General features: G+C 42.0%; 1 protein-coding gene across 1 annotated transcript in view; it reads left to right on the plus strand.

Moving 5' to 3' along the window:
* The first annotated feature begins 306 nt into the window (after nucleotides 1-306).
* Nucleotides 307-20,344, plus strand: part of LOC135242187 (potassium/sodium hyperpolarization-activated cyclic nucleotide-gated channel 3-like) — a 56,547-nt gene continuing 36,509 nt past the window's right edge. The window contains exons 1-2 of the mRNA XM_064313153.1: nucleotides 307-1,251; nucleotides 17,505-17,928. Of these exons, the coding sequence (XP_064169223.1) occupies nucleotides 584-1,251; nucleotides 17,505-17,928 (1,092 nt within the window). The 5' untranslated portion in view covers nucleotides 307-583. The remainder of the gene's footprint in view (nucleotides 1,252-17,504; nucleotides 17,929-20,344) is intronic.

The following is a 20,344-nucleotide window of genomic DNA, read 5'->3' on the forward strand; positions in this document are numbered from 1 at the left end:
TGCCTGCTCCTATGACAACCCAATAGATCCGTTTCATGCATATTCACAACACCTGAAAGCTCTCTGAGAACATGGATCCGTGATGTCAGTGGTCCTTGGGTGCTGTTGAGGGTTGCATGATTACATTTAATTGTTTATTATTGGCAGCAGACACGAGTCTTGGAGCGGGGAGGTAGAGAGCATGCCTCGTTATTAAGCATGTCCTCACTCAACGCACCCCCCCCCCCCCTTTCTATCCTAAGGCACGTCTCTCCGAGCTGACTTCATGTGTACTTTGATTCTGAGCCTTCCAGTGCCTTGCAGCAAGAGCGCAATACTGAAGCGGAGCAGCCTGTCAAAGCTGCGCGTGGAGGCATATTATAATCGTCAGGTAATATTCGAGATAATCAACTGCCTGCAAATGCACCACAGCAACCCATGTCATGTGCATCAGCGTAAGGCTTGCGGGGTTTGTGATTAGGTCCAGACAGAGCGCTCACAGGCAGAGAAAGGGAGCTTGGCACTTCGTGACAAAAATAACAGTAATAATCGGTTTCTTACCCCTTTCCCACCTAATTGGTCCTCCAACTGTTTACATATAATAATGGATAAGTTGCATTCATCGATGCGCAAACGGCTCTACAGCTTGCCACAGCACATTGGACAGAGAACCTCGATCGTTGGCGAAGGAGAAGACGCTGACAAGGACACCCGGAGGAAGAGTATCCGGATGAAGCACTTGCCTTCCCCGTCCTCCGCAAGCAGCTGCAAAGGCGTCGGGGAGACTAGAAGCGGAGACTCGTTGGTCATGGAGACAGATATTGGGAGACCTATGAAGACCAGCTCGAACGGGGACTGTCGGAGGTTTAGAGGCAGCCTCTCGTCCATCACAAGTCGACACGTTTACGACTCGGACTCGGCGGAGCAGAGGCGCCTTATTACTGAAGGAGATGTCACCCCGAACGAGGAGAGCCCTCCTGGAGCATTTGGCTGCGCGGGCGACCTGGGTGCGCAAGGCGGCGGCGGTGCCCAACAGGCTTCTCCCGGCCAACAGTCGGGGTTCATAAAGTTGGATAACCTTGATCAAATTTTGCCGGACGACGAGAGATTGTACCAGGCGGGCTTCATGCACAGACAGTTTGGAGCAATGCTGCAACCGGGGGTTAACAAGTTTTCTTTAAGGATGTTTGGGAGTGAAAAAGCGGTAGAGCGAGAACAAGAACGTGTTAAATCGGCCGGCTTTTGGATAATTCATCCTTACAGCGATTTCAGGTAACTCATTCATCGGTAATCGGCAATGTGCCTTTGTTGATGGAAGGTCCATGTGCCCCTTTTTGCAATAGTCATATTCAAGTAACACTTAACAGATAAGGCAGTCATGGAAGATTTTTTAAAAATATTACTGTAGGCTAATGCCATTTAATTCAAACATCTTAATCGCAAAGTTGATTAATGATTAGCCTACAATGACGTGATTAATTGAAGCCTACAATGAAACAGCTGGATTCTAATGCCCTTTTAATTAGGTTGCCAGCATTAAATGAAAACTTTAGAGGTAGCTACATCACTTTCGATACATCATCACGCACTCAAGCGAAATGACAATTGTTATGTGATTTCTGTGATGTAGATAAACACCAGGTCTCTTAGTATGACTTGAAAGAAAATATGTGCGTCATAGCCACACAAAACACGAATTCTCTTAAAAGGAGTTTTGTAACTTGGTAGGTGTTGGAGTTCTTGGTGAAAATACGGTCAGTTCTGTTCTGTCACGTGCAGATAAGTTCTACAAAGCAAACGCATGGTCGGTGATATTTTAGGATTTCCTGAGGTGAAAATCCTCTTAGAGGAAGAATAAAGCAACAAGTAATTACTTCCATGTTTAAGGTAAAGCAATCCATCTTCTTTATCCGGACCAGCAAAATCATGGTTGACCTCAGTCCACAGTTACAACCTTGATTTGCATTTCAATCTCAATTTACACATCACAGAGTAGGCCTATCATTTGACTGTCTTTGCCAAAGCATAAACCAAAAGCTGGCACCAAACTGTCTTGTACTTTAAGTCATATATTTTCAGAAAAAACACACAGTATTTTCATTACGAATGTCCCGTCCTTGAGAATGACATTGACTACATTACCTATATTGACAATGACTACAAGCAGGGGTAACACACAGTAGTTTCAGGTCGTATACGTTTGTGGATATGCCCATTATTGCTGCTGAACTATTGCTGCCTGAATGCCTTTGAGTCTTTTGCTTGACTGCTCTGGGGCATCTGTGCTATCTGTGCCTTCAGAAAAGGATTTTAAAATAGTTAATACACTTTTACAGAATCTTTTCTGCTCATCCTCTTCAGTTAGGAAAGTACAAAACAGTCACAACTCAAAACAAAGCAAATCTGGTTGAAGGATGGACTCTCTTTTACAGATTTATTTGACTCAACAATACATGTTTAACGCAAAAACACAATAAGTTATGTTGTATCTAAACAGCAGCATTTCCAAATTAAAAGTGAATAAAATGTTTGTAAAATAAATAAAAAATATATATAACCAGGTCTGTAAATGTACCATCAGCAAAACTATTTTCCCACACAAAAACAATTAAAAGTCTTGAAAACGTAAAGGGTTTAGTGCACTTAGTCATGAGTCCAAGTGGTCAGTGTTTGCTGATGACGTATCAATGCATGTAGGGCTAACTTTTTATGTGACCGGCAGACATTTTTTGGGGATTGTTATCAGTAGAAAGCTAGCCAGCTTCAGCTTGCAAGCAAATGCTATTTTTACTGCATTGTCTATGCAATAATTGGCTATTGCTTATATGTAATGCCACAGTGTAATATAAGTAAAGGTCAATACAATTGTAATTGTCAACACAATGATAATATTGAGCAACGCATTTACTGTATTTGCAAGTTCACTTATTAACCTTATGAACTAGCTTGCTGTTTGACAACTGGAGGTTGTGTACACACCAAGTTTGCTTAACCCAAGACTGAATTTGGAATTCAAATGCCAATGGAATTAGGAAAATACTAAAGCCAAGCAAAATGTTGAGGCAACATTTCAGAGGCAACAGCACAGCAAAACTGATATCTTTATACCCTTCACCCTCCATTACAGCAGTGTATTTGAGCTTTTGCCAACTTGTGGCATGCTTTACAGCTTCAGAAAAATGACATTACGCACATTGACTGTCACTCTGCAAGGGAGTATGTTATCATTATCTTGTTTCACAAATAAGGGTGCTAGTGTGTCTGGCTTCAAAGCTGACAGGTCCTGAGCTGCATTTACAGCAATGCAGTCGAGGCTCACTGAGGCAGCAGGGGAGCAGCAGGAAGAGTTCTTAGCAGAGAAAAGGCTGATTTATTTGCTTGTTTATCTATTGGTCCAGTGAACCTACAGGTGTTTTACAATGGAATCTTGCTGCCTACAAAGCATGGGAGTGTGTTGATTTCATGAAGTCTTTTCTGTGTGTGTGTGTGTGCATGGGTGTGTGTGTGCGTGTGTGTGTGTGAATGTCCATCTGTCTGTCTGTCTACCTGTCTGCCTCAACTAGAAGGTTTTCTCCAAGATGTGTGCACGGATTGCACTGCTCACACTGCTGTGAAGGAAAGGGACTAACTGCACCTGGGTCCTGTGTGAGTGTGTGTTTATTTGCAAGTGTGAAGTGTCTTTGTGTGTGTTTTAATGGCAGCAAGGGGTCAAAGGTCACTAAAGGGAAAACTATGGCAGGCCCAAGCTGGCAGCCTCAGGAAAAGCACTTAGAGAAAGCTTGTTTTTTTCTCCCCATATTTTCTTATTCTCTCATCCGTCAGCCTCTCAGATTACCATCTGTTCATTTGGTCCCTTACTCCATTGAATTATCCTTCCTAATTTGAATTCTTATGCATATATACATTTCAAATTTACGTGACTTATTTTTATTTTTATAATATAAATTTTTACTGCAGCTTCAGTTATTTATTCCACAGGTTGATTGATACCTGTACTATTTTTGTTAGAGGGTGAGCTAGCTAAAGATGCTAATATATGCATCTTATTAAATACTAAAAAAAATCAGTTAAAGCTACAACAAAAAACAACAAATCACAATAATAAAAATAATGATAATAATAATAATAAGAAGAAGAAGGAGGAGAAGAAGAGTAATAAAATGGCAATTACACTAAATGTGGGAAGATACTTAAGCAGCTGGACCAAGACTACATTGCTACATTATACTATGCAGGTTTTTTGCGGCCCTTCTAGACACTGTGTTTGTTGCCTCCTCCGTCCTCAACCCCACCCACACCCCCATTGAGGACACACCCTCGAGTGCTACAAGCAAAATGTCAAGTGAAGAGGTGAGGTGGTCAGAGATATTGAAAATAGCATTTTAGCTACATGAATGATTCCATATAGATGTTAACACTAATTAGGCAGGGTTATAATCATCGTTTCCACTGAGTGCATCCCTTAATTTGTGAGAACACCGTACAATACTCCATAGTGCACCTATTTTGTGTGTTTTCTCATTCGGTATTTAGCTATTCTGGACATTTTGTTAGAACTGGGATGTAAACACGGAATAGTGTGTGGAATAAGTAACATTAGCAGGCCATAGGTACTTTATTGCTAGCTAATACGCATGTAAATTTAATGACTTTTTCACAAAGTTATCAGTATCCTATTCAAATATTAGCCTCTTTATTTTCTCAAATTCAACATAACATGTTCATGGCTATAGATAACTGGTACTCTATGCGAATTGCAGCTGCCTTATCTGACCTGTGTTCATGGTTGTTCCAATGTCCTTCGGTATGCAGTTATTGTGCATCACTTCAGATAAAGCCGCTGCCAAATAAAATGTAATATAAAATTACATTTTTATATGATCCTGACATGGAAGGCTAACTTGTTATGTCACCAGCAGACATTTTTTTGGGATAGTTATCAATAATAAGCTATCCAGCTCCAGCTCGCTTGCAAATGCTGTTTCTACTGCATTGACTATGCAATAATTGGTTATTAAGTTGTCTTGCTTATACATAATTGTACAGTGCAATATAAGAAAGGTCAATACAATTTTAATTGTGACCACAATGATAATGCTGAGCAAAGCATTTGCTGTATTTACAAGTTCACTTATAACCTCATGAGCTAGCTTTCTGTTTGACAACCGAAGTTTGTGTATACACAAAGATAGATTCAACTGTCATTGTAGAATCAAGTAATATTTTTACTTTAAAAAACTGAAATCAACGCAATTATATATTAAATATGATATTAATGGTGATTAATTAATTACCTAGAAATTTGAAATCTTGGGATATGTAGTGCATTTTTTCTGAAATTCAACTAGCGCTGCCAGCAATGGCTCACGACATTATGCAGTCGGTACTTAGAGTACATACAGGCCATTTCTACTTCCCTGTCAGCCGATGCGAACAACCTCAAAATGGCAGATATCGGTCCATTATATTAGCTGGCCACTATATTGTTTGGCCTTTATTTTATTCCTGTACCTTCTACAATATATATATTTTTTCAATCTACATAAATCAGTTTATTTGCTATTTATTTTTCTGTCTTCATCTATTTACATTCTATTTATTACATATAGCACTGTGTGCAAATACAATTTACTTTTCTCAAGGAAATTCTTTTTTTCCCATTTGTAAAATGTATACATACCCAGCATTGGAGTCCGAAGTCCAATATTTCAAGTTGTCTCACTTATTGATTTCAGTGATAAAAAAAGACATTTACTTCAAGTGAGTGAGACAAAAAGAGTGTGATAGATTAGTGCAAAAAAAAAAACCCCAGTAATGACCCTGAAAGTTGCGTTAGTGTGCACCATTGTAAAGATGCATTAACACAAAATAGATACAGCTCACAGTGATTGTCACTGTGCAATATCAGTGTCTGTGCCATCTTTCACTGCACCTCATTCGCCATATTTATTTTGAATTCTTTAAGCAATGGTGTTGGTGATCATTAATATCCTGCGGTGCAAATTACGAGCTTGCAACGCTGTCATTTGACAAGGGCTTGATCAGGGGCACTGCAATCAGCATCTCCTTCTGCTCCCACTTCAGAGCCACAGAGGGGACTCTCCAGTCTGCCGTTGTCACATTCAAAGTGGCACAAGATTCAGGAAATGCACTCTAGCGCACTCTTTTCAATATGCATGTCATGGTGTTTCCCCTATTTCTTTTGCATTCTCAAAAGAGCTAATGGCAGCTGTACTGCCGAAAGGAACATGTTGAATCTGTGATTACACAGGCAGTGCACTTCTTTTTTTCTGCAATTAAAATTTCACTCCACACAGCCCTGCATGTTAAGGAATCATCTGCTCGCAAATGTTTTTTGTAATTCTTTTGTCTGGCGGATGTCTTTGTTCTTGGCATTTGCTACACATTCCGGAAGCCTCGTTCAGCCTTCGGGAGATTGTGTATATTCAGAGCAGTTATGAGGTTCCCTGAACAGTATGTACCAACTCACCACTGGATAAGTTTGTAGACAAAAGAAGCGCCACTCGACTTTGCTACCCTGTTTATTTACAGAATCAGATCTTCCTCCTTGTATGCATTTTCCCAGACAATCCATATTTCTGACTGACTCATCCTCCTGTTTTTATGAATAAGATTTCAAGGACAGAGAGATACGGAGGGAAGAACACAGGCACAGCACAGGAGCATTCCAGAAATGCTACAGCTACTTCAGGTTATACTGCTTGTATAGATTACAAGTCTCAACACCTAGACACCTCTAAATTATTAGAATAGATAGACAATACTGCTTGATAATAGGAAGCGCTCTATGGAGTTAGTCATAAAGGCTTGAGTCATTTTAATATGAGTCTTCCCTCTTGTGTTTTGTATAAGGGCTGTAGGAAGAATGTTCTTCTTTGAGGACAGAAATAAAAAGTAAAGAGTATCAGGGTGGGACAGATATGAGAGAGATAGGTAAAGCCTAAGGTTCTTACTAACCATGCGACATTTCCCTGTAATGTGGCCCTGTGGCAAGGTAATATTCAAGATGGACTCCCTATTCTTCAGTCTTCCAGAGCACCATTCAATGTTGATCCTATGCTGAGACAACTTTTCAAAGAATGCTACTTTAGCACTGGTGAAACTGAATGCCAGCTAAAGTCTGTTGAAACCATTATTCAGAGTTAATATCTAAATGATGTTCGACTGATATTCTATTAAAGTGTAAAATACAAAAACTACATTACACAAGTTGAATGTGCCATCTATTGCCATTAGTTTAAAATATCTCAATTTAATATGATAAATAAGCAAATATATCATGATGTTTTCAGGAATTAAAAAGTAGTATTGGATCTTGAGATAATACAGTAAAGGTTAAAAGATAATGGACATAATTTGCATTGCAATGTTTACAGAACAAATTGCATAACTTGCATAGCCCACATATCCATTTATACTGTTGTTGCATTTTGCAAATTAGTCATTTTCGGAAGGGTGCAACGGCTCTAACCCACCTTGACTACAAACGTCCATCAGGTTGCAAAGTCTTTTTCTCTAACCACTGCTAAAAATGAAGACTGGAAAAGCAACACAGTGAATTAGGGCTTTAATATTGTCAATTATCAATCAGAGAACAAGGAAATATGTCACAGTGAATTGCCTGGCGCTGACTACCAGAAAACAGCATTATTGGCTCATGTCAAATATTGTAAAATGTTAAGAAGAGGAAGGGAACATCCTCTCAGGGCAATGAGGAATTAAAAATGGCGTCATAATCCTGTCTATAGGCTCACTTCCAGATCTAAACCCAGAGATCTCCTTCACCCAGCATTTATGAACATGCATCTTCCAATTGGATTGAGTTTGCACATCCAGGAAGCCTGGAGGCGATGGATCTCATCTACTCCATATGAATATGAGCACTGAAAATGTGGAAAGGTTATAGCCTGGTTTGTGCTGGGTACGCTGACACTGAAGTAATCCACATTGAATGTCTTATGGTTTTGCATGAGAAGGACATTTAATTTAATGGTACTGCATCAGCATTATGAGGAGAAAAAAGAAAGGAGTTTTAATATTTAAGCTTGTTTTTTTTTTGGAAGAAGCTCCATTAAGCCCTGTCTTCTTCTGAAAGGTAGTGCTACAGACACAATTAAAAAGGTTAAGTTGGGCTGGCCCAACATGTCTGTCAGCCAGCTCGAACCCTCCCCCACCTCAGCCCACAGTTTCTCCCTTTCGACCTTGTACTTTCTAGTCTTCAGCTTGCCTTTGTCTTCCTCCATAATCATTGCTGTGTAACCATGGAGGCTCAGACTCAGTGGGGGAAAAGTATGGCGCACATACATTTCTCCTTAATTCTCTTCAGCATAACCTGCTGAATGTCTGGTTCATGTGAAGTACATGAATACAAAATAAGGACGAGTAAAAAAAAAAAACAAGCAGTGTGGGAAAGAAGATGTATAAGGTGCAGTGTGGTGATATTTGTAGGATATTATTAGATATTTGAAAATTTTTCCTCCAAAAAAAGATTTAGTTGATGCTAAAACTTTGGCGGTTCTTTCTCATTGCTTGTTATGTCATATTATTTGTGATGGTAAAAGCAATATGCCTTTGTACATGATATTGCATAGCATTTGGAAGCTAGCTATTGTATATTTAAAATGTATATTTAAAATAGTTTTCAATAATGAAAGAAAAAAGAACCGGAAAAAATAATAGTTCAACGTGTTCCAGATGAAAAATAGCAACTTTTTCTACTGACACATATGAAATAAGGACTATGGACTTCACATGTCGAAAATATGCGCGAAAAATATGTCCCATTCGGAGTAAAAAAATTTGTGGTGAAGAGATAAGGACACTGCACTCCTCAGAGGGTGACTGTGGGGATTGTGGGAAGACACCCGGCCAGACAGGAGTCTCTGTTGCTGTTGGATTATGGTACCGCAAGGCAATCCAAGCATGCTCCATTCCTTCACCTTGTTCAAGGGTGTTCTAGATCGAATGGCATTTTTTTTCCCCCCACTGTGGGTGAAATTGAGAAACGCTGATTCAGGTCACGTTGGACAGAGATGTTGGATTCCTCTGGGATTTCCAGTTTCTAATTGGATGAGTTATTGAAAATAGAAGTAAGCCCCACCTCCTCACCAAAGAAACATCTGCTCATCTTTCCACCTACAGTCAAGCTTGTGGCCTGACCTGCCCCCCCCCCCCAACAGGAGTCTTGCTGGTAAACTTTCTACCCAGGGCTAGTGTGGGGTGCCACGTGGGATGACTGTCTTTGTTTTCTCCATGCATTGGTGATTCCTTCCTGAATTAATCGAGTCCATTTTTTATGTTGGGAGGGCAAGGAAGGGGATTACCGAATGTGCTAGAGAGGCTTGAGAGTGGGGTAATCAAAATAGGCTGCCATGCCCATCTGAGCATATTAGGAGCACACATCAGAAGAGATTATTGGCACACAATTTATTTAATGGAGGGAGGACCGGGAACGGCCAGGGGAGGGGGGGGTAAATGCAGTAAAGTGATTGAAAGGCTCCACGTGGAACAGGAGTCCACCCTGGTTTTCAGTATAGACGTGCTTTTCTATGTCATTGTTTTTTTTTTCTATCTCTCTCCTAGTATTTAGTTCAGTTGTGATTCATAGTCCTAAAACACATCGAATTACATCCGTGCCTGTTAGCTGTTAGAGGACCAGCATCATCATGCGATGGTAATCTGTCAACTCCAGACTTGCTGGCTGTGAGATTGCATTGATCGATAAGGCATTTCCTTAATAGGAAGAAAGACGCTTCAGCCTGTCCCTGGCCCACATCAGTCACGCTCTGTGTCTGCTATCAGCAGTTATGACATCTTTAGAGTTTATGTTGTTAATCTTAACATATTTATGATTTTCATATAGAACAACTTTAACAAAATTGTCCACAGTGCACTCATTGCTATTAGTGGGATTTAATTGTGTCATTATGAAAACGACAGTATAATGCATATATTAACATTATACAGAGAAAACACTGTCCGTATCCGTATCGATTCAACCAACTAAATTACTTGCATCGTAAGGGCTGTATTTGAAAAGTGGAAAGAAGGGTGCTAAAGAACTGTCAACCTTCGGGTGCATATGAACGATGTGCTACCCTGTTTATACATAGTTCCCACATTATGGGGGAACAAAAGTGTGTGTGTGCGTATGTGTGCACGTGTGTGCGTGCGTGAGTGTGCGTGTGTACGTGCATGCATGTGTGTGTGTGTGCGTGCATGAATGTGTGTGTGTGTGTGTGTGCGTGTGTGCGTTAATTCTGTATTACACTTATTTCATAGGTTTATTCCATACTTGGAGCTGATTTGTAATCAGCACTGAGCCACACAGACCTTCGCTTTGGTGTCAGATTCTCCTGTTTATGCAGAAGCCGCTCCCCTCGGTGCCTGATTCGAGCGCGGCTCTAATTCTCCCGAGCCGAGAGCGGTCAGAGACAGGGGGGCCATGTGGCCGGGTCCGCCCCCGCGCTTCTCTCCCCACGTCTCAATCTCGGCCGGACACACACCAGTCCCCAGCCATCCTTTATCTCTGCTGATGTAAACAGCTCCGGCCGCCCTGCTTATTTCAGCCCCCCCCCCCCTCGCTGCCCCCCCCTCCTCGCACTGGACGCATTGCGTGTGTCACGTCGCTTCTACACAACGTCAAAACTGCGGGGTATTTGTTTCATGCCTGAGCATCGTTTATTTATCCTTCTATCAATGTGGCTTTCATTCCCACCATTAACATTATCTCGGCAATGACGTTATAACTATAGGAGGTCTTTTCTGTTCCATTAAGCGGATGTATGTCAGATGTCACCTGTTTCCATTGGCGGCGATGAAGCTATGCTGAGATGGGAGTGGGGGTTGGGTTAGGGTTGCCATGCACTGACCAAAGAGAGAATTAATCCAACATACTGATAAAAAAAGTGTATCTTGCTGGCTACAGGGATTCACAGGACATGCTTTTCCCAGTCAGTGTGTTTGGTCTGCTCATGTTACACATTAGGTGTCTAGAAGTCAGACAGATTAGTGGATTAAAAGTCCCATCTTAATGGAAAAAGGATTTTATTTCCTCGTCTCCCTAGGGAAATCCTACAACGGATGTCTACAATGTCTACAAGGGATTCTTTAATGTAATTTGTCATTCAGGTCAATTCCTATTGCACAGTTTAGTTTTTCAGTCTATTAATGCTTCATGTTACTGAACAGAACAGTTTTGTGAGTTTTTGTTTTTGTTCCCTGAAGTTAAATGCACGGAACTGTTTTGTAGCTTTCACACCCAAGAAATTATACTAATTATAATTATATGTAAATACAAAATAAGTATATTGAATCCTCGCCTTTTTTTTACAAGTCTTTGCTTTTTCTTTCTTACACAGATACTGATACTGCATTCAGCAGCTGACAATGGCTGAACTCTCGAAATGGTGCGATTGCCTGGGATATAGCTAAGGATTGCAAAAGGTTGTAAAAGGGAAAGTACACATGTGCCCATGCAAATGTTAGGTGTTGAAGGAACTCCGAGGAGCTTGAGTTGATTGGGGAATTGCATGCGATCGCTGTTCCTTGTTCAGTTGTGTATAGTGGTATTAGGGAAGTGTGAGCTGCGTGAGTTCGTCCTGTTGTGGAGGTGGACGAACTTCGCTGCCGACTGCAGAATGGCCGTGCTCAGCCTCCTTTTCTCTGGATGCCAGATCTCCTGTGCTCTGACCCTGTGGCAATAGACCAGAGGCAGTGAGCAAGGACAGTGCACTTGCACCAGGTGCGCCTTCTATACGAACGCAAGCGTGCTGTGCCCAGGGAATCTCCCTCTGTGGTTTTTACAACCTCTCTCTCTCTCTCTCTCTCTCTCTCCCTCTCTCTCTTTCTCTCTCTCTCTCTGTCTGTCTCTCTCACATTCTTTCTCTCTCTTTCTCGCTCGCTCCTCTGCCTAATTCTATTTCCTGACACTCTGGTTAAAAGCCTCTACCAAGCAATATTCGTAACTCACCCTGACTGAGGAGGCGGCTTATAGTAATAAGTCCCTACTTTACTTCTCACATACAGAGCAAGCCAGAGCTAGACAAGCTCCTTTAACTACAGTGCAAGGTGCAAATGATCCCTGTCACATCATAAATCACTACACGCCAGGATCTCTTGCTTTAATTTGAAAAGTGTAGCATGGGTATGCAGCCTGCGCCTGGGAACACCTCTTTTTAATGGGTATTTAGTATTAAAGTGGCAGAAGCTCCTCAGAGCACCCACGATTTATAGTTTTTTTAAATTTATTTTTTACTTTATTTAGATAAAAGGTAATAACATGAACACAGGCAATTTAACATGGCTGCAGTAATCTCTACTTAAGGCAGTAAACAGGATACAAATTTCAAATACATGTTTGAAGAACGCATGATATATAATATAGCCAACCAGTACCAAATATTCTACATACTGTATGCAACTTATTTTCACTAACCTAAAAGCAAGGCTGTGAAATACTGCTTTATTTTTACTAAGATTCATGACAGCAACTGTATATTAATTTAAAATCAACAGAAGAAAATTAGAATACCATAAAAAAAAAATTGTTGTTTTTTTTCCCAGGGGGAAAATCACTGTATTGAGAATGAGTAGATTAGCTAGATGTGTCACCCAACAGCCCCACAAAAGTGTTTTTCTAAAAGCCAGACTTCTGTTCAAAGGTCTCACTGCTGTTGTCTCCGAGAATGAAAAAAAACAACTTTTTTTTCTTCTTTTTTTACAGGCTATGGTATATTTTTTTCCCAACAGAGCAGCAACTCAGTGCTTTGTTGCTAAATTCAATACATAATAGATCAGTCCTACCCTACCTTGTAATCTTATTAATGGAGCCCCTCTTTTTAGCGACGTCGGGCAAGGGTTACTTTTCCCATCGATCTTTTTCCTCAATCCCCCGTACGTGCTTAGTGAATTCACCTGTTTCCTCTCACCCCCGGGTTGAAGAGATTTGCTTTCACTCCAGCAAAATCTTCTCCTGATAGCAGCAGTGTTTAGAATGATAAAAAACAGGGTGCCTGGACTAAATATAGCCACCTGTGCGCGTGGAGCCACAGAGGTGGCTGTGGGCTCGCAGCGTGCCCGCCGGCTGTGCTTAGCAAAGCCAGCGCTGTCAGCGCAGTTTATTTGAGTGGATGTCAACAAAAATGGGATTAACCCTTTTAACCTAGTTGTCTTCCTCTTACTCTTACTTCATTTGGTCCTTGTTGGGAGGGTGTGGGGTGGGGTGAGGGGTTGATGGTGGGATGGGAGGGGTGGATAAAATGCACTCCTGTGTGTTTATATAGACATGTTATTTGCACAGACACTGATAGTGTTTGCTTTTAAGGTGTTGCCTGTGTGAGTATGTCATCCCAATAGGCTGTCCAGGTTAATGCCTGCAATACAGCCCAGATATTAAGTGCATACCTTAGCGTAGAGAGTCTGCCTTTACTCAATCTATCCCACAATCCACCATGAAAATTTAGTGCCAGACAACCTGCAGAAACTATCTTCAGATCCTGTCCAATGAATCACCAGCCTCTGTGGTGTTGATGAGATGCCCTCAAGATGGGCTGTGTAAACAGAAGTGTTCAGCTGCACCGTGTGCACTTATATGACCTGAGGCAACTTACTCGGGCATGGAGCAGGACAGCTTTTCTGAAGCAAGGTCCCTTTTGACCCTTGACTAACTCCTCAAATGCAGTAAAGTTTATCTTCCCAACCTTGGGCTCAACTTTTGCAGGTTATGGATGATGACTCACCCCCATAAATGAAACCACAATGCAGAAAGTTAAAGCAGTTACTGTGCACGGTCAATGTTTTTCAAGGTGGCGCAAGCGTCTTTTTTTTTCATGGAGGAGCAGTGGGACACACACACGGTGATGTTGCTGTCCTCATTCAGTCAGTGAGCTGTAGTTCCAAAGGGGGCCACCTCACAAAACACTTGTTTCTGTTCTCTCCCGTAATTGGTCTGACACATCAAATGACTAATGCAAACACAGCCCCATTATTCTTCTACAACATCAGCGAGCAGCTATGAAAAACACCTCATGGCTAAGGTGTGTATTCATAACCACTTTGTCAGTGTCCCCTCCAACAACAGATGCAGTATAATGTTGACCCTACACAGTAAAATGTCCAGTGTTCTCTATTTATTGGAACATATGTACTCTGTTAGAGTTTAATTAAAACTGGACATTTTACTGTGCTGGCACTGAAAATAGGGGACAGTAGAAGGAAGGTTCCCCGTGCCCTGTAGCTGACAGTACGGAGAGGGTGAAAATGTTCGGCTGATGGCCACATGCGAGGTTGAGCTGTAGTGTACGGTTGTGTGGGCAGGGACATATCAAGGCTTCCATTATCACCGGGGCGATGACCAGGGCTCAGTGCTGCAGGGTTCTGGGTCCAGACAGCCTGTTATTTTATTTAAAAATTATATTTTATTCATATAGCAGACAGTGTTTGTTTGTGGAGTCACGCAGAGAGAGGGCAATTCTGGACCCATCTCTGGCACTGTTTCCACCACTGTTTGTAGTAGAGCAGGATCTCATTATTTTCCATGTTAGAATTTCAGTACATAAAATAATATGATAAAATAATCTCTAATATGGAACAGTGAACTGACTTTCATTTTCAGGGTGCATCATCATGGCTGAAATATGTACACGAGCAGACTGTCACAAACTTGTGTGTGTTAAAATACACATATACCTACAAAAATAAAAACACACGCAGCCCAACATACAAATATAGACATTGACACGCACACATGCACACATGCACGCATGTGCGTGCACACACACGTGCACACACGCACACATACACACTCACATGCACGCACACACATACACACACACACTCATACATCCGCACACATTTACACCTATTAGATTATGTTAGGCATTTCCAAACACAGAACAGGTGTGCCTCAGACCAGTGTGTTGCTTTCTTAGAGGAGTCTGACAGCAGTTTGTCCAGTCTTTTCTTTCATCAGGGCTCAGAGAGAAAATGGGAAACAGCTCTCCTGTCTTTATCCATTCCTCCTTGACAGGATTGTAAATTTTACCTCCTGATGTCTGTGTTCTTTGGGTGACCCAGTTATAATATACAATTGCACACCAGCTGAGGGAACTGTCAGGAAGTTGACATATTAGAACAGGTGTCATGTCAATTTCCAGTGAGCAGGAGAACTCGGAATGGATGTAAATGCTCTCACTAGCATACACATTATTTCCCTCAGTTTTATGAAATTGTGCTACTACTCCTAGGAAAATCAAATATGCTGTTGGATTTTACTGTTCTACAAAATACAGGATATGGCCCTGAATTTTTGACAGAAATTTGAAGCATGAAATATCCGGAATGATTGCCTGTTACTGATTTGATATGTGCCTGTTTGGACTTGTGTTGTATGTGTGTGACTGCATAAGCACATTTGTTTTTTATTCTTATAATAAAAATATGATTGAAAGCAGGGTTCGATTTACGGGGGGGATTGGGGGGCTCTGACCCCCCTAATTAAGACTTGGACCCCCCCCCAGAAGAGGTAAAAACAAATCAAATCAAATCAAATTTTATTTGTATAGCGTATTTTACAGCAGTTGTCACAATATGCTTTACAGACAACCCTGGCCTAAACCCCTACAGGAGCAAGCCTAAGGCAACAGTGGCAAGGAAAAACTCCCTGTGGTAGATTGGAAGAAACCTTGGAAGGAACCAGGCTCAAAGGGGAAACCCATCCTCCTCTGGTCAGCTCAGGGTGACGACTGGTGACCAGCATGTCAGCCGGTTTCATAAGATATGTGATGTGGCTCAGATGATGGGTGGGGCCGGGTGGCGGTGATGGGGAACAGCAGGTGGCGACAGATGTGGGCAGGGTGGAGGCAATGACAAAGGAGGGGCTGGACCGCAGAGGTGGAGGAGACCAGACGACTCTCAAAGCACTCTCGAGGGTTGGGGCAAGAGCCCCGCCGGCAGCGTGGGGAAGAGGGTAGAAAGGCAATTAGGGAATTTGCAATATAGCAGACAGTGAGTAAGGTGGCAGTGGTATGTATTGGGGGGACCCTGCCAGGAGTAGAATATGGCTGCATATCTACTAGGACAGGGATGGAGAGCCCATGCAGTCATGAGGGGTAGACAACCATACCCGCCTATCAAGAGCCAGCCCATGTAAAGTCGGGTCACAGCTGATTGACAGGTGACAGTAAGGAAAGGATTGCCACCTACAAAGCTCTATGACTACAGGCTTCTTGCACCCTGTCTCCAGACTACAACTGATTGTAAGCCTGACCATAGAGGTGCGTTTTTAATCTAGATTTAAATATTAAGACTACAGGTCGGGGGGGGGGGGGGGTCGGACGCCCCCAATCTCCCCCGCAATTCGAACCCTGATTGAACGAAGAAATAGTGCATATCAATGGTACTCAAAAGAAGCCACTAATCAGAAGAGCTGAAGCCCGCCATCCCCTTGCCCCCCCTCAGAGTGGTCTCACTGTTTGATGCACAGCATCTTTTAACTTAATGAATGATGGGACTTGCTAACCTGGCCTTAGTGGCCTCATTTTATGTTTATTTATGTAAGTGTGTGCATGTCTTTGCATTCTCCATATGTGTGCGTGTGCATGTCTTTGTGTATGCAAACTAGTGTTAATCTCTCCAGAACCCCAGTTCACTCTACCTACAGTAAAAACATAGTTAATGTACAGGTAGTTTCAATGCAATTAGAAATAATTTCCAAACACTGAAAGTGTCAACCCTAAAAAAACATGTTTTGACTTGCATTTTGGATTTTCATTTCCAGCAAAAGACTGTCAGCATGGGGAATGGGATCTTTTCATTTATTTTGGTGCACTGCTCTAAATTGGTTCTGCTCTGTGATGGATTTTTATGGATGAGGTGCACTTCTGTGAGGTATCCAACCCAGGAGACAGGCTCAAAATGCTGAACCTCACTCATCCCACAATCCATAAAGAGCACAAGGATAGACCATCCTTCATTCAGCAAAATCAATCTGTAGTTAATTATAAAGCTGAAGTGGGGTTCAATTTATAACCAAACACATTGACACTGAGGATAAAATAGCCTTTTTTGCCCTTTGTCTTTCTTTGTTTAGAGTTGCAGATGAGCAGCAGACATGACAATTGATTATTGACATTTTCCATGCTGTTTGTCTGTGGAAACTGACATGAACACACACTAGCTTCTGTGTCAGCTGGGATCTGAGTTATTATCTTGGCTGCTTTCTGAGCAGAATGCGTCTTTCAGTTGAAGTAAAATAGCTTCACATACAGTAGTTTGAAATAACAAATTCAAAGTATGCGGCACAAGCTTAGGTTGTTGGTAAAACCTTTATGAAACTTCTGTTTTAAAATTAAGTTCAGTTAGTTTAACCGTTCTGCGTTTTATGGTAAACAGTCATCCAGAGCTCCATCACCTCCATTATATCCGTCATGTCTGTTACGTCAGACAGTCACCTTCCTCATCTCCGTCACCTTGATACAGTACCTGCCTGTATTCCCTGCCCGCAGGTTTTATTGGGACCTGACCATGCTGCTGCTGATGGTGGGCAACCTGATCATCATCCCCGTGGGCATCACCTTCTTCAAGGACGAGCACACGCCACCTTGGATCGTCTTCAACGTGGTGTCGGACACCTTCTTCCTCATTGACCTGGTACTGAACTTCCGCACGGGCATAGTGAAGGAGGACAACACAGAGATCATCCTGGATCCCCAGCAAATCAAGATCAAGTACCTGCGCAGCTGGTTTGTGGTGGACTTCATCTCTTCCATTCCCGTGGACTACATCTTCCTCATTGTGGAGACGCGCATCAATTCAGACTTCTACAAGACGGCCCGCGCCCTCCGGATCGTCCGCTTCACCAAGATCCTGAGTCTGCTGCGTCTGCTCCGCCTCTCCCGGCTCATCCGCTACATCCACCAATGGGAGGAGGTAGGAAGGCATTCCTGGCACTAGTGCTCATTACAGGTCATGTGATTACAGATTACATTGACAGCCAAAGTTCTGCCTCACTTCTGAGCGACGTGCTATGTGTGGCACTACCAAATGAATTTACGTGTGACCACCAATCAGGCTACAATCATTATTTTTTACAACCAAAGATTATGTGCAGTATGTGCCATATGATTTTTTTTTAAATTTGAGGTTTTCATATTCTTTATATTTTCTAATACACCCCGTTATGTTATTAACACTATCCATGCATGACTATCGTCTTGTAAGAACAGTGCAGTTTAGCCACCTGTCTTTCAATTAATCTATTGTATTTACCAGTTATTTGAAGCAGTACTCTACCACATTAATGTCCATTCAATATGGTATTCATGTCGTGAAGAGTTTGTTATGGCTGAAGGACTGTCGTGTTACTGGGGTATGGTAACAAGGTCATCTTGACTGCTGGCTACTGCTCAGTGAGACTGCGATATGAAAGCACCTGGCAGGGACATGAAAGATGTAAAACAAAAAAAACTGTCCCAGATTTACAGTATAATCAGGGAGTCAGCTGTGATGTTATTTAACACACACCCTTTTCTGAACCATTTCTGGCAGATTGTTTTGAAAGTGGTTACTTTTGTGACACTATCACCCATTAGTAACAAGCTATAAAAGTATGATAAGAATGAGCGTATTTTATTCAGATTTATGATTATAGGGAAACACATATAAACCCACACTGTTTGAATTTTAGGCTGTTTCTTGTCTTCAGTTCAGCTTTTGTCTATGTCTCATTTGGCTGTGGATGCTACAATTATTCTGGCAGTGTAATGTGGAGTGAACACGGAAGCATGCAATGCAGGAGCCAAGAGGAAGCAACAGTAAAATGAGCTATCTTTAGAAAATTAGGAAAATCATTTCAGTGATAATCTGCCACGTGCCTGGCCCTCAATTGGGTAATGCGTGCACACGCCATTAGTAAGAGGATGTACCCTGTCAGAAATGGCCGGCTGGTGGGTTGTTCATTTATAGAGGAAAGCTCCGATTGCCAGTTCACATGTAAGAAATCCTCCAGGATTAGCAGGGGGATAGCGCTGATTTTCTTGGCAGCTTGTTTCTTCACGCTGCCCACAGATTTGTTTTCCTCAAACATAACTTTTTGCGATTAACAACTGAAGACCTTTTAACATGCAATAGACTGTTGTCGTGGCAACACACACAGCTGAAAGATTGGCCTTTTGATTCAGCTTGCATAATTAGTTTCTTTTATGATTCACTGCTTTTAAATTGATGGAATGTTTGTAAAAGCTTGTACTAGACACTATAACTTTTACATATTTACATATAGAGAAAATAGACACTTGCCAGTTTCTTGAGACTGTCTCAGCTTATCTACTCAGTACCAACACCAAAAGTGTGCTCTGAAGCATTGGCTTCAGATATAAATTTTTTTTTCATTTTCGTCCCTTATTTTTTCTTTTCGCTCAAATTAAAATCCACAATTGTGTGTATTTCCCCATTGCTGCAACATCCTCTGTCACTTACTGACAAGCAGCACGTCCTCTCCTCCAAAGCACGCTTCTTACGAGCAGCCCATCAGCTGAGCTGAGCTGCACCCGAGCTGCATCCTCTTCATGCGCTCTTGGAGAAGGCAGACTGCAGACATCACATCAACCAGAGGAGTCAATGAGGTGAAGACAATCCTGCTGACTGTTACCCTCTGTCCCACCCCAAGGCCACACTGCAGCCAGTTACACGCTGGCCTGCAGGCCTGATGGCCTCGGTTAGCACGGACACTGTCTGCCTTTGCCAGCTGCAACTGGCAGCCTTTACAAACAACGGGCACATTTTGCTGCAATAGAGCTCATTTTTATTCAAAGGCTTCTCACCGACATCACATTTTTTATTGGTTTGGCTATTCTTCAAATCTGTGAGGATGCGTCTATCTGTAAAAACATTGTTTGCAGAGCTGGTGAAACCACAGTCTCAGATCATCCAGCACAATGGAATTCACTGGAAATGCCTTACTGTCTGATTCTTTATGTACACGCAGTGCACTGTGACTGTGTCCACACATGCCAAGCAGAATATTGCCTGATTAGGACGTCGTAAGCCATAAAATCTCAGATGATTACGTTTCACCTGTCAGCAGGGCGACTGTCGCTTTCTGTGAAACGTGTGTCAAAGCAGGGCTAGATTGAGCAGTGGAGCATCCCTGCAGGAATTGCTGCAGCTTACTGTGATAGCCCTAATCGCAACCGCACATATTCTGACAAGACAACTCCTGTCATTTAGTATTAAGCCCCCACTGATGCTAATGTCAAACGTGTTGCCTGTATATATATGTGTGTGACAGAGAGAGAGAGAGAGAGAGAGAGAGAGAGATAGATCGGCAGACAGACAGGTGTACAAA

Source organism: Anguilla rostrata, chromosome 16 (assembly GCF_018555375.3).
Source record: "Anguilla rostrata isolate EN2019 chromosome 16, ASM1855537v3, whole genome shotgun sequence".
NCBI classification, from domain to species: domain Eukaryota; kingdom Metazoa; phylum Chordata; class Actinopteri; order Anguilliformes; family Anguillidae; genus Anguilla; species Anguilla rostrata.